This window comes from Oncorhynchus mykiss, chromosome 12 (assembly GCF_013265735.2).
Source record: "Oncorhynchus mykiss isolate Arlee chromosome 12, USDA_OmykA_1.1, whole genome shotgun sequence".
Taxonomy (NCBI): Eukaryota; Metazoa; Chordata; class Actinopteri; order Salmoniformes; family Salmonidae; genus Oncorhynchus; species Oncorhynchus mykiss.
The window spans coordinates 87,227,389-87,241,535 of record NC_048576.1 but is presented as its reverse complement, the minus strand read 5'-3'; the positions used below and the strand labels follow the sequence as shown (position 1 = coordinate 87,241,535).

Sequence of the window (14,147 nt, the reverse complement as noted above, 5' to 3'; positions counted from 1 at the left end):
TCATGAACAGTGCTTGTGCCCTTAGAAATAGACATGATGTTGGAAGGGGCCCAGAGTAAAAAAGTTTGGGAACCCCTGGGCGACGGTATAGGTCAGCTGTAAGGTAACATAATACTATAGGTCTACTGTAAGGTATCATACATAATACTATAGGTCTACTGTAAGGTAACATAATACTATAGGTCAGCTGTAAGGTATCATAATACTATAGGTCAGCTGTAAGGTATCATACATAATACTATAGGTCAGCTGTAAGGTATCATACATAATACTATAGGTCTACTGTAAGGTAACATAATAGTATAGGTCTACTGTAAGGTAACAGAATACTATAGGTATGCTGTAAGGTAACATAATAGTATAGGTCTACTGTAAGGTAACAGAATACTATAGGTATGCTGTAAGGTAACATAATAGTATAGGTCTACTGTAAGGTAACAGAATACTATAGGTATGCTGTAAGGTATCATAATACTATAGGTCTACTGTAAGGTAACAGAATACTATAGGTCTACTGTAAGGTAACAGAATACTATAGGTCAGCTGTAAGGTAACATAATACTATAGGTATGCTGTAAGGTAACATAATAGTATAGGTCTGCTGTAAGGTAACAGAATACTATAGGTATGCTGTAAGGTAACAGAATACTATAGGTCTACTGTAAGGTATCATAATACTATAGGTATGCTGTAAGGTAACATAATACTATAGGTCTACTGTAAGGTATCATAATACTATAGGTCTACTGTAAGGTAACATAATACTATAGGTCTACTGTAAGGTATCATAATACTATAGGTCTACTGTAAGGTAACATAATACTATAGGTCTGCTGTAAGGTAACATAATACTATAGGTCTGCTGTAAGGTATCATAATACTATAGGTCTACTGTAAGGTAACATAATACTATAGGTCTGCTGTAAGGTAACATAATAGTATAGGTCTACTGTAAGGTAACATAATACTATAGGTCTGCTGTAAGGTAACATAATACTATAGGTCTACTGTAAGGTAACAGAATAGTATAGGTCTACTGTAAGGTAACATAATACTATAGGTCTGCTGTAAGGTAACATAATACTATAGGTCTGCTGTAAGGTAACATAATACTATAGGTCTACTGTAAGGTAACATAATACTATAGGTCTACTGTAAGGTAACATAATACTATAGGTCTACTGTAAGGTAACACTGCACCATCATCTAACACCTGTGGTGCTAGCCAGGGAGGTAACCGTGTGTTGTGGTCGACCCCACCGTGTGGTTGTTGCTTTCCGTTTGAGCCAGTCTGACCTGAAGATGCATGTGTGCAGTCTGTTGGCGATGGGTTGTGGGTAGATTACCCTCCTGTAGCAACACGGTGCAGTCTATCATCAAGTAACTAATGCATGGATTTTTAAGATATAAAAAATGTCGAAGTTATTGGCAAGTCATTGATCTTTGGAGAGTTGAGCATACAAGTGGATGTTGAAGCCAACTTGGCCATTTCGTTTAAGAATGGTGTTTCTATCATGTTAAGTGGATATGCAAACCGTAAATCTGTACTAAAGACTACTTTACATAGTGAGTGAGGGAGAAACGTCACCTTGCAGATCTTTCTGTTTTGGTTACATTTCGCCCCACTGAAGCTGTTGGTGAAACTGAAAGCCTCATAGAAGTCAGCTTGGGTTGACTGGCTGGTTATTCTCCTCTTCACGAAAGTAGATGTTAATATTTGCTTCAAATGGCATTTTCTAAATGTCTATCTTTTTTAGTTGACCGTTTCCACCGCCAGAGATGTGCATGGTTTGATTTCTATGATGATTTCAGTTTGATTGGTTGTTGAGTGATTCTCACTTCTTAAGTTTACACCCACAAGATACAGTTAGTCTATATAAGGTCCTATGTTAGGCCCTAAATTCATTCTCAAACGTGGCACATACTGCAGCCCTAGTGTTATCACAACCTAATTCATCTACACAGTTTATAAGACTTCTATAAGATCTTCTTTACAATTCTGCTTCTCTTGTGGTTGAAACTTTATTTTTTTACTAACAAAAACATTTTAATTTGTATAACAACAAATGTTTTTCTTCCACAAAGTGATTTTACACTGTATGGATCACATGTAATTTCATTGTGTTTCCGTTGTCTTGTTTTCATCCTATAGGTGTTCATACACACGTTTTTGGCTGCCCCTCTTTCTGTTACTGTTGCATGTGTTTACTTCTTGTTAGTTGCATGCACCTGTCTGTCTGGTCTGTCTGTCTGTCTCGACGCTGTCTGTCTGTCTCGACGCTGTCTGTCCGTCTGTCTCGACGCTGTATGTCTGTCTCGGCAATTCCAGTCCTCGGGGGCCTGACTGGTGTCACTCCCCCCCCCCCATCCCTAGCAAACACAGCTGATTGAAACTAATTGCATTGTAAACTGAAGATCATGATTATGTGATTATTGGAGTCGGGTGTGTTAGCTGGGACTGGGGAAAAAGTGTGCCACCAATCAGACCCCGGGGACTGGAGTTGGCCTGGTCTAGACGCTGTCTGTCTCATCTTCCAATAGGCTTGCCTTGGTCTTCAGCTCACCACTGCCCCCCTATGGACGGCTATGCATAGGCTCCACTCAAATCAGCAGTCTGTTTTGAGCATTGGGAAGTATGGGAACTAGCCTAGTGCTTGGGGTTTGAGTGCGTGTGGTTTATGATGTGCAGGGTTTGGATGGCTTGTGGTGGCTCACCATTGAAGGGTTGACATTTCATTGTGCTTGTATATGCTTGTACAATAGAGTGTGTGATGTGTGAGAGTGTAGATTACTGTATGTATTGCTATGGTTTGGGAGGGTTACAATGGTTCCTAGTAAGTTTACAATGGTTTCTGGGGACCCAGGCATGCCTGTTATAACACGATTGTGTTACATGCTAACTCCTTTGTCAATGCCTGTTTAACCTTGGGAGAAGAGAATTAACGCACCAGAAAGGGTAAGCCACTAATACAGAAGTTATTGAAGGCGGTCACACCACATTGACTAGCTGAGATACTATAGTATTTAACACCTAATTGGTTTGAATCTTCGCTGTTTTTGGTTTACCTCAGATATATATATATATATCTCATGTAATGACTCAAAGTAGCCTATTTCAACAAATTCGGAGAACAAACTGAATGTAAAGTATTTTCTAACCCTGTATCTTCATCAATCTTATGATTGAAGCCTGTCTTCTTTTTGGCTGGCATTTTGCCAACTCAGCCACCGCATTGGACAAGATTCTTTAGCTGCAAGGTGTGGTGTGTGTGACCTGGTGTGGTGTGTGACCAGGTGTGGTGTGTGACCAGGTGTGTTGTGTGACCAGGTGTGTTGTGTGACCAGGTGTGGTGTGCTGTGGGGTGAGTTCTGCGGTGTTGTCATGTCCCGTTGTGTGTGGGGTTGGCGTTGAACTGCCCTACTGTGTGCACGTGTGTGTGTGTGTGTGTACACAAGGTTACATGATGTTGGAGCCTATCTGTTGGCTGACGAGGAGTGCAGTCTGATCCAGCAGGTTCACGCCATCAGTAATGTAGAGGAGTCTATCTACATGGAGTCTTCTGTCCAGCCCTATGGGCCCCAGGCCAGGTAAAAACACAGCATGGAGTCTTCTGTCTAGTCCTATGGGCCCCAGGCCAGGTAAAACACAGCATGGAGTCTTCTGTCCAGCCCTATGGGCCCCAGGCCTGGTAAAACAAAGCATGGAGTCTTCTGTCTAGTCCTATGGGCCCCAGGCCAGGTAAAACACAGCATGGCGTCTTCTGTCTAGTCCTATGGGCCCCAGGCCAGGTAAAACACAGCATGGAGTCTTCTGTCCAGCCCTATGGGCCCCAGGCCAGGTAAAACACAGCATGGAGTTTTCTGTCTAGTCCTATGGGCCCCAGGCCAGGTAAAACACAGCATGGAGTCTTCTGTCTAGTCTTATGGGCCCCAGGCCAGGTAAAAACACAGCATGGAGTCTTCTGTCTAGTCTTATGGGCCCCAGGCCAGGTAGAACACAGCATGGAGTCTTCTGTCCAGCCCTATGGGCCCCAGGCCAGGTAAAAACACAGCATGGAGTCTTCTGTCTAGTCCTATGGGCCCCAGGCCAGGTAAAACACAGCATGGAGTCTTCTGTCTAGTCTTATGGGCCCCAGGCCAGGTAAAACACAGCATCTGACAAACTGGGGGCTAAGGGACAGCTGTTTGTCACTGGCTGGGTAGATGCAGGTATGGTGGACGTTGATGTGGCAACGGCAAGCACTGTTAGGGGAGGAGATTGCTGTAGCCTCCCTTATTATATGAAGAGGAGATTATAATGAAGGCTACAGACATAACGAGCTACATCTAAGTACTTTGGCCTCAACCTTTAATAAACACCAGCCTTTGATCTGTTTTCACCCAGTGTACCTGATGGAACTCACTGACTACCTTTTTAATGGGCATCTATCATTACTTTTGAAGGTCAATGTCTTAGTCCTACAAATAGCTGGTTGGTCTGGTTTGTGTGTGGCTGCTTGCTGAATAAGCTTTGTTGTGCAGTATGCTGGTGGGAGGAAGGTATTTCTCTTCCTCTGAGGTACAGGTCATAGTTAAGCAGGATGGCAGTTGTCTATCTAATGGACTCTTCCTGCTAAACCTGCTTGAATGGGTTAGGGTTTCTGCTGCTGTGTCAGATATCACTGTGAAGATTAATGGGTTGTTGAGCTGTGTGTGAGTGTGTGTGAGAGAGAGTGTGTGTGTGTGAGAGGGAGAGAATGTGAGTGTGAACACGAGATTGTGTGTTTGGCAATTTATAAGTTAGAGCTTTCTGCTAACCTCTGCACTTCAGAAATTCCTCTCGCTTCTAGAGCCTCTCCCCCTCCCCTCTCCTTCTCCCCCTCCCCTCTCCTTCTCCCCCTCCCCTCTCCTTCTCCCCCTCCCCCTCCCCTCTCAGCCTCCTGTCTTCCCTCCATGTTGTTGTCTCATACTGTTGGTACTGTATGTTATAGCCAGGGTTGTGCTCAGTGGACCTAGAAACTGAGGCACTATATTAAATCAGTACAGTCAAAATGCTTGTTCATTTCCACCTCGTGTACCTATTGAATGTGACCCGGACTTAGGGCTTTTGTCTTGTTTCTGTTTCCCAAGCAGAACCTCCTCCGCATCCCTCACTCTTTCTGTCCATAGCCAATACTTTCCTCGCCTTTGAGGTTTCACCCAATAAATAGGAGTTATTGTCAGATTGACCAAACAAATTTAATGTTCCAGTAACAGCCACTCACATGTTAGTGTATGCGGTACTGCTCGCATCACAGACTTAGCCTGGTTAAACTAGCCTGAACGCTGAACTCCCCATTCTAGGGAAGTGAAACAATGGTGTGCGCAGCATTCAGTCTGGTTTAACCAGGCTATCACAGACTAGCTCATTTTCAGAAGACCGTTTAACTAGGCTGTCTTCTGAAAATGAGCTAGTCTGTGATAGCCTGGTTAAACAGGATATACTATCTCATTTTCAGAAGACAACCTCATGTAAAGAGGTTGTATTGGTTCTACAACATTGGTACTATCGAACAGTTGGACTGTACCTCTGTTTTTGTAGAGATTTGTTTAGGAAGCTCAGAGAACATAACTTTGGTTTGTAATTTGTCAACATGTCCTCATGTGATTTGGAAACGAGGCTGTATTGTTGTATTCATTTCTTTATCCCCCCACTCCCTCTCTTTCTCCCCCCTCTTCTCAGGCACATGGCTCAGGCAGACCTGAAGAGCTCTACGTTTTGGCTAAGGGCAAGCGTGGGGGCAACTGTGTTTGCAGTCCTGGGCTTCGCTATGTACAGAGCTATCCTCAAACAACGATGATCAAGACAGACACAGGATGCATGAGATGACCCGCCCCCCCACCGCCTAGTCTCTGCCCTTTGACCCCTCACCCCCTCCCTGAAAGAAAACATGACCTCCAACATCCCACAATCCTCTGCTCCCCTTCCCCAAAAAAGAGACAACTACTGAATGAAGCGGAACTTCCAGCCCATCTGAACCAGCCCTGATCCCACATCCACCCTACCGGAGAAGGAACAAACCGGAGAAACCATAGATTGATTTTATATATTTGAAACAGAGAAAAAAACTTGTCATCAACTGTTTTTTGTTTTTCTTCGGGGGAAAAAAATGTCACCACAAACTCACATTGTTTTTTGAACACCATCTAATCAATCTACTGCAGGCATTCTGGTATCGTGTGATCTGGTCTAGTCTTGGGCTATTTTCTTCTCCAGGTCAGACAGTAGTAGTTGCTGGTTGTTTTTAAATCTGTGTAGAACCCGGCCTTTTTTCTCAGGTCAGTATTATAGCTAGCTGGTTTGACCCCCAGAGCCCAGGAGAAAGCAAAGAAGGCAGCCGCATACAACTCACTACAAAAGGGACTGAAAATATTTGTTTATAGATGTGTGTGTATATATAAATATATATATTTGCTCGGGTACTTAGAGAAATACCCAACTAGATTACGGCGTGAACAAAGCTTGCCAGGATCAAAGCATTCAGTTCTGTAACACCTCAACAGTGAGCCTACAGGAAGAGCTGCAAAGTCAAAGCCATTTGTAACGTTGAAAAGGTCATGGGTTTCGTGCACGCGTTTCAATTGCTATTAATTTATTAACCTGTTTTATTTGGTTTATCAGTTTGGAATGGTTTGTTCAGCATCGCATGAAACAGACGCACTTCAAGAGGATAATGCGTTCATTTCCCATGTGTTTTTGTATATCTAGTATTATCAAAGCCGTTATTAATAATGACATCCATCATTCACTTACTCTGAAAGACAAAAGACTACAACATTATCATGACTGCTTCTTCCTCAACTTGTTTTATTTGTATTTTTCATATTATGATTCTATTGGTCTGTTCCACTGTTATGCCTCCAGGTTACACTATGTTATTAACAGCCATGCAGTGCACCTCTGACTCCCTCCTTGGACCATGGACGGAACTGTTTATTCTCATTGACTTTTCCAACATTTACAATAAAGAACTGTGTGATCTGATACAGGTGTCTGCAATGTGATTTGATACATTCATATAACATACACATTATCCCCCCTCAAACTATTCCCTATCTTTTAGCAGTGTCAGAACAGTGTGTAAATGTTGGAGTCATCTGATTTCTTCAAATCCACCATACTTACATTTTCATTGTACAACATGTCACGAAGTGTAGCCTGCTTTTACTAACATTGAATCCTTTGAAGAATAATGTACTCTTCATTGAGCTCAAAATTCTCAGTGGACAAACACCTGAAATGTGGGTACGTATAATGGCTAGGCAGGCGCGTATAGTTCACCACACACAGTCAACGTCAACTTGACCTTAATATCCCATACGTTTCTATACCGAGTGATTGAAGACAAACATGGGGACAAACAAGCATTTTGTGGGTCAGAATGGAGAAGTGTGCAGGTGATGAAGCCAGTGATATCCCAGTTCTCAGTGAAAGGGGGAAGTCACACATCGACTAGTGATACTGAACAAGAACTAATAACAGGATTTAGTATAAGTGTTAACTTCTGAAACGATGTCAACGGAGAGGCAACAGCTGCTTTTCGAGGGCTTCCTGAAGAAAAGGAAAGATACAATGGTAAGACAAATATGTAGAAATAATTGTCACATCAACAGCTCAATTACTGGACTCAGTTTACTTGGTAGTTGTTGGGGAATTGTTAGATTACTGCACTGTCTGAACTAGAAGCACAAGCATTTCGCTACACTCAAATTAACACCTGCTAGCCACGTGTATGTGACCAATAACATTTGATTTGATGTGTTGATGAATACTTACAAGTGATCACTTTTCCAATATTTTTGTCAACTGCTTTCTATATATGCCAATATATTCCATACTACTGTGTTTTACTCTGTTATTGCCAGTCAGTCATGGTTTGTATCCAGAATCAAGTCTTCACTATCTGGAGGGACACTGAGTCTGGAGGGACACTGAGTCTGGAGGGACAATGAGTCTGTAGGGACACTGAGTCTGGAGGGTCACTGAGTCTGGAGGGACACTGAGTCTGTGTTTTACTCTGTTATTGCCAGTCAGTCATGGTTTGTATCCAGAATCAAGTCTTCACTATCTGGAGGGACACTGAGTCTGGAGGGACAATGAGTCTGTAGGGACACTGAGTCTGTAGGGACACTGAGTCTGGAGGGACACTGAGTCTGGAGGGACACTGAGTCTGGAGGGACACTGAGTCTGTGTTTTACTCTGTTATTGCCAGTCAGTCATGGTTTGTATCCAGAATCAAGTCTTCACTATCTGGAGGGACACTGAGTCTGGAGGGACACTGAGTCTGTAGGGACAATGAGTCTGTAGGGACACTGAGTCTGGAGGGACACTGAGTCTGGAGGGACACTGAGTCTGGAGGGACAATGAGTCTGGAGGGACACTGAGTCTGGAGGGACAATGAGTCTGGAGGGACACTGAGTCTGGAGGGACAATGAGTCTGGAGGGACACTGAGTCTGGAGGGACACTGAGTCTGGAGGGACAATGAGTCTGGAGGGACACTGAGTCTGGAGGGACACTGAGTCTGTGTTTTACTCTGTTATTGCCAGTCAGTCATGGTTTGTATCCAGAATCAATTCTTCACTATCTGGAGGGACACTGAGTCTGGAGGGACACTGAGTCTGTAGGGACACTGAGTCTGTGTTTTACTCTGTTATTGCCAGTCAGTCATGGTTTGTATCCAGAATCAATTCTTCACTATCTGGAGGGACACTGAGTCTGGAGGGACACTGAGTCTGGAGGGACACTGAGTCTGGAGGGACACTGAGTCTGTGTTTTTTCTCTTTTAGAAAATGAAGTGGTCAACCTATTGGTTCAGGCTCCAAAACACAACATTATTCTTCTTCACTAAGAAACATGGGAGTGCTGTGAGTATCAGCTGTGAGAAGTCCAACGTTTTCAGGGGAAGTTGAATGTTATTTACACTGTTCAAAGTAGTAATAGTCTTCTGATCTTCTCTGTCCCCCACAGTCACACCTAAGAGGCCTGTACTACATCTACACTGTAAGTCAAACTGATTTGATTTGATTTGGTCTGAAAGCCTTCCTGGTCCTTCTAGCCGGACAGACAGGAACAATTGTCCTGGACTTCGTTTTACTTTCCCTTGTGTTCAATGAACATTACCCACTATTCCATATGCCCTAGTTACAGCTGCTTAATAGTATACTATTTACAAGTATGTATAGCAGTTTATGTCTGAAATAGAAGTGTTGTTGTTGGGTCAGGTGCAGTCTGTGCGTGAGATCCAGAGGGAGAAGCGTAAGCACTACGTGTTTGAAATCACCATGAAGAATGGGAAGAGGAAAGTACTGGTGAGTCACACAGACAGCTCCACTCCCACTTCAGGTGTACAGAACCGTGTGGTGTGGGCTGTGCAGGCTGCCCTGTTGTTTCAGGATGTGGTCTGTTACTAGTGTCATTACAGAACCGTGTGGGCGCCGATGCCTGTGTAGGTTTAACATGTGGTTTCAGGATGTGGTCTGTTACTGTCACTTCATACTCACTGATGGGAATTTCCCAAATGAAAGTAGCAGGTGAAGAAGCTGTCCATTGTTGAGAAAGATAAATTCAACTGTATTAAAACATTTTATCAGCTGTTTACGTTTGAGTCATTTAGCAGACACTCTTATCCAGAGCAACTAGGGTTATAGGTGCTTCACACCTAGATGTTGGACCTAGTCATCTTGGGGAATAGAACCAGAGACCTTTTGGTTATTAACCCAACACTCTTAACCACTAGGCTAACTAGTACCCAGCTGTGTTCTACAGTACTTGGATTGCTTAAAGTCATTTAACACTTCCTCTAACAACTAAGGATGATCTTTTTAACTCAGACTGTAACAATGTACTAAATGCATCCCTGCTACCCCCTGACCATGTGTCTGCAGTCTGCAGAGACAGGGGATCTGAGGAGGGAGTGGATTGGCCAGCTGTGGAGGGCCATGCATCTCTCAGGCCCAGGGGGTACAGACCCAGGCTGCATACGGTAACAGAAAGCTCAGGATTATTGAGACACTACTGCACTGTTTGTCATTACATTACACTAGTAATTTATCAGGAGCTCATACCTAGAACGACTTCCAAAAGGTTCATTCAAATTAGGCTAAATAACCTATGAGCATCGTAAGTTAAACCTTAAAAAATAACTGTTTGTAACAATCACAGTGCTAGAATAGATGAAATCTGTGCAGGTGTATTTGAAGCCTGAAACTACTATATAGATATGGGAGGATTTGCTATGCAGACAGCACAGGAGGTTGGTGCCACCTTCATTGTGGAGGACGGGCTCGTGGTAATGGCCGGAGTGGAATTTGTGGAATGGTATCAAACACATGGTTTGCGTTCCAGCCATTATTATGAGCCGTCCTTCCCTCAGCAGCCTCCAGTGGCAGACAGAGCCTATGCAACAGCTGTCTAAGATAATGCTTTATGTATTCCTGGTCAGCATTTGAGTGCCTTGGAATGCATTATCTGCAAAAATGTTGGTTTAATAAAATATAGTGGGGAACAGTTTTATTTCTGTCCATTTGAGTGTTGCCTGTCCATCTGTTTTGTCTCCAGACAGCAGGATGTGAGGTCTGATGACCTGAAGGCCAGAGGTCGCTTCAGCACCTATAACAGCTCAGAATGTGACAGCATGATGGAACCACTGGGGGTTCATCGACCCCTCTATGCACCCCTCAACCCCTCCACCCCTGACCAAGACCTAAACCAGGGACACAGGATTACCCAGTGCCTCTCTGGCCCCCTCACCCCTGACCAAAATCTGGGGCACAGGGCTACCCTCTCTCTCTCCCTCACTGATGAGCCCAGTAATGAGGAAGCCATATACCAGAACACCATCTCACATTGTAAGTAGAGCATCAATCCTCTGTAAACTCAGCAAACTTAAGTGGAAATGTGTTTGTTTTTTCATTCACATTTGCTGTGCCAAGCAGTTGGAGGGAATCAATGGTTTGGTTGTCTAGTGGAAAGAGGAAATGGGCACGTTGTGGCATTTAATGCTTTGGTGGTGAGGTGGGGAGTGTTACAGGAATTAAATTCCTCTATGTTTTAATACCCAATTAAAATTAAACACTCTGTCAATTCATAAGAATTTGTAAGACCCTTATTTGTATAAAATGGACAGAGACCAGTCTTTGAAATCAACCAGCTGTGTTTATTCTCGAGAGTACTGCCCATGATACATTTTATCACAGGTTATAAACTGAAAATGACATCAGCGTTTTCTAAACTGTTCCGTCTCTTCTTGACACTGGTACAAAGGCTGTATAGTTCTCAAGCCTTCCCACATCGTCTAGAGCCAAGGTCAGCCTGTGTAGATAAGCATTCTAGCCAGTCTGGCGATATAGTTCATTCATTTCTACCAATGAACAGACAGTCGTTGTTCTTATTCTTGATTATATTTACACACATTATATTCAGTACTAGGATTAAAAGAACATTCATACATATACAGTAACATAATAGTATTCTGATTAGTCAGTCCTGATTGAAATGTATACATAATTAGTCATTATTGATCAAATTCCCTTAACAGGGAGCCAAGCTGTATCTTCAGCTCTGAAATATGGCAACATCTTTTCACTGTAATTTCAGATGGAGAGGAGGATGAAGACAGTGTCCATAGATTTAGAAGGAGATGTGAGGAGGAGAGAGATGAAGAAGAGGAGGAAGAGTGTAAGGAGGAAGAGGATCAGTATGACATTCTACCAGCCCCCCGGAACTGTGAGTACTACCCTCATGGTCACATCAGTGTGTTGTTATATGTCATAAATCAATAAATTATCCATCATAAATGTCATAAATTCTTCCATTATGGAGACCACTGTATAGGATATAAAATACAAGTAGATATCATCATATTACATGATAATGACTTATGTTAATGGTCTGTGTTTGATAAATGACCAAAAACCTACCTGCCATTTCCTCTGTAGCTGAGTATCACATCAACCAATCAGATGAAGACTTGACTGATGGAGAGGACCTCTATGACTTCCCACTGTCCAATAGGAGGGCAAGTGACCGCCATGGTGAGATTATGAAAATGTTTATTTTTCAATTGATTGGGTTTTAAATTAATTCAATATTTTTCATTTGTTTACCAGCAAATTAAAGTGTATTTGGGTTTATTTTCATGTTCTATCTCAGATTATAGCGAGATGACAGAGAGCATCTATGACGTCCCCAGTTCCCTAATGAGGAAAATGTCTGAACACACACTTGGTGAGTATGACAGCAGCGTTCTAGTTCTAATTCCCTTTTCATACATTTCTGTTTTCTGCTAATTTTATAGACACACAAATATAAGGGCCCTTTCAATCTATATCCTTGAATAGCACGGTGTAAAGGTCATTTACCGTTTTAGTTTCTATTTATCCTTTATTTAACCAGGCAAGTCAGTTAAGAACAAATTCTTATTTACAATGACGGTCTACCCCGGCCAAACCCGGACGACGCTTGGCTAATTGTGCACCGCCCTATGGGACTCCCAATCACGGCCAGATGTGATACAGCCTGGATTCAAACCAGGGACTTCAGTGACGCCTCTTGCACTGAGATGCAGTGCCTTAGACAGTTGAGCCGACATATGCAGTCTCCGCTAAGAAAGAAACATTGCCTTTAAATGTAAATCACGCTGTGAGGCTGAACTCCCGCGATACGGATTGAATAGATCCCTAACATATCCTGAGAATGGTATACTTTTATTTAAAGGAATGTGTAGAACCAGAAGTAAAGTAGCCACTATTTCCCCCCTATCTACCCCATGAAAATCCTAACCAGACTCATCATCAGTATTAACAAAAACACACACGTCTTTATCCCTCACTCTCATAGCAGAGCCTTACCCTGGAGGTGAGATACTGGTGGAGGACAGGGGCCTCCTGGATGACATGATGGCCAGTCTGGGTGGAGGGACGGTGGGCTGGATAACAGGTGCTTCTACTGTGGAGACCTACGGGCTGGCTCGTCATGGCTCTTAGGACTGGTATATAGTATAGACTCTGGATAATATAGACTGAATGAGTTTTCCTCATTCAAATTGTTCTATAAAGCTTGACGCATTCTGTTAGAGATTTAAATATGTTTACATTTTATGAAAAAAAAATCTCATTTGTCATGATATTCTATTCTATTGACTTCTCTTTTAATACAATCTACTGTCAAGGAAATACCATATTAAATAACTAACTTTATACTGTCAAAGTGTTCCACTTAGTATATAATGTCAGGAGAGAGGTACTATAGTATTCAGGCAGACCCTATCCTTCTTTTTTAGAAGGTAGATCAGATTTAATACTGCAGATACATTGTGGCATCATTTCCAATCACACATGTATATTTTTTGTAAATATATAGAGTATATATTATTTAAATATATATACATTTTAAATATATTTAGCTTCTTTATTATGTTCCCCTCACCCTACCACCCCTCCCTTAATTGGAGTAAACAAATGAAATAGATTTGACTTCTTTATTATGTTCCCCTAACCCAACAATACTTAGGCTTCCACTTCCAGGTTATACATACTACATACCTTTAATAGAAAATATATTTTACATTAGTTATCTTCTGTTTGTTTTTAGTCCCAGCCTTCAGCTACCATCAACCCCTCCCATCTACAGTGAGGGGAAAAAAGTATTTGATCCCCTGCTGATTTTGTACGTTTGCCCACTGACAAAGAAATGACCAGTCTATGTTTTGCAGAGGGGTCAAATACTTATTTCCCTCATTAAAATGCAAATCAATTTATAACATTTTTGACATGCATTTTTGTGGATTTTTTTGTTGTTATTCTGTCACTCCCTGTTCAAATAAACCTACCATTAAAATTATAGACGGATCATTTCTTTGTCAGTGGGCAAACGTACAAAATCAGCAGGGGAGCAAAAACTTTTTTCCCTCACTGTATCTTTGAAGACCATCCAATTTAGATTTTTTGATTTCACCTTTATTTAACCAGGTAGGCTAGTTGAGAACAAGTTCTCATTTGCAGCTGTGATCTGGCCAAGATAAAGCAAAGCAGTTTGACACATACAACAACACAGAGTTACGCATGGAATAAACAAACATACAATCAATAATACAGTAATACAATACATTTCTGGCTGCCATATATTTTT

At 42.2% G+C, this 14,147-nt stretch overlaps 2 protein-coding genes across 8 annotated transcripts in view; both read left to right on the top strand.

The window, feature by feature from the left end:
• LOC110537856 (mitochondrial Rho GTPase 1-A) overlaps nucleotides 1-7,003 on the top strand; it is a 36,103-nt gene extending 29,100 nt beyond the window's left edge. The window contains exons 19-20 of one of the 6 annotated variants that reach the window (XR_005035182.1): nucleotides 2,542-3,588; nucleotides 5,702-5,716. Coding sequence is in view for 4 of the 6 variants with exons in the window: in XM_036939005.1 (XP_036794900.1) it covers nucleotides 3,457-3,588; nucleotides 5,702-5,819 (250 nt within the window). In the remaining 2 variants the exon portion in view is untranslated. Of the gene's footprint in view, nucleotides 1-2,152; nucleotides 2,305-2,541; nucleotides 3,589-5,701 lie in introns of those variants that run through there. The other 5 variants (XM_036939005.1, XR_005035183.1, XM_036939007.1 and 2 more) reach the window with 5 other exon arrangements.
• A 425-nt stretch (nucleotides 7,004-7,428) lies between these two features.
• On the top strand, nucleotides 7,429-13,635 carry LOC110485248. Of its 2 annotated transcripts, none has more exons than XM_036939004.1 (10): nucleotides 7,429-7,594; nucleotides 8,807-8,884; nucleotides 8,988-9,020; nucleotides 9,242-9,328; nucleotides 9,905-10,002; nucleotides 10,578-10,867; nucleotides 11,616-11,744; nucleotides 11,957-12,052; nucleotides 12,171-12,245; nucleotides 12,861-13,635. In XM_036939004.1, the coding sequence occupies exons 1-10, from the start codon at nucleotides 7,532-7,534 to the stop codon at nucleotides 13,001-13,003; spliced, it is 1,092 nt and encodes a 363-aa protein (XP_036794899.1). In that variant the 5' UTR covers nucleotides 7,429-7,531; the 3' UTR covers nucleotides 13,004-13,635. The 2 variants fall into 2 exon arrangements, with proteins under 2 accessions (XP_036794899.1, XP_021411981.2); XM_021556306.2 differs by having other exon boundaries at nucleotides 7,430-7,594; nucleotides 12,858-13,635.
• Nucleotides 13,636-14,147: the final 512 nt, after the last annotated feature.

What these genes read in the sequence shown, in the direction of transcription:
- LOC110485248 (XM_021556306.2), top strand. Translation starts at nt 7,532, where the DNA reads ATGTCAACGGAGAGGCAACAGCTGCTTTTCGAGGGCTTCCTGAAGAAA. An exon ending in AGAAAAGGAAAGATACAATG is followed by an intron (nt 7,595 to 8,806) that starts GTAAGACAAATA and finishes TTTCTCTTTTAG; the next exon opens with AAAATGAAGTGGTCAACCTA. An exon ending in ACAGACCCAGGCTGCATACG is followed by an intron (nt 10,003 to 10,577) that starts GTAACAGAAAGC and finishes TTTTGTCTCCAG; the next exon opens with ACAGCAGGATGTGAGGTCTG.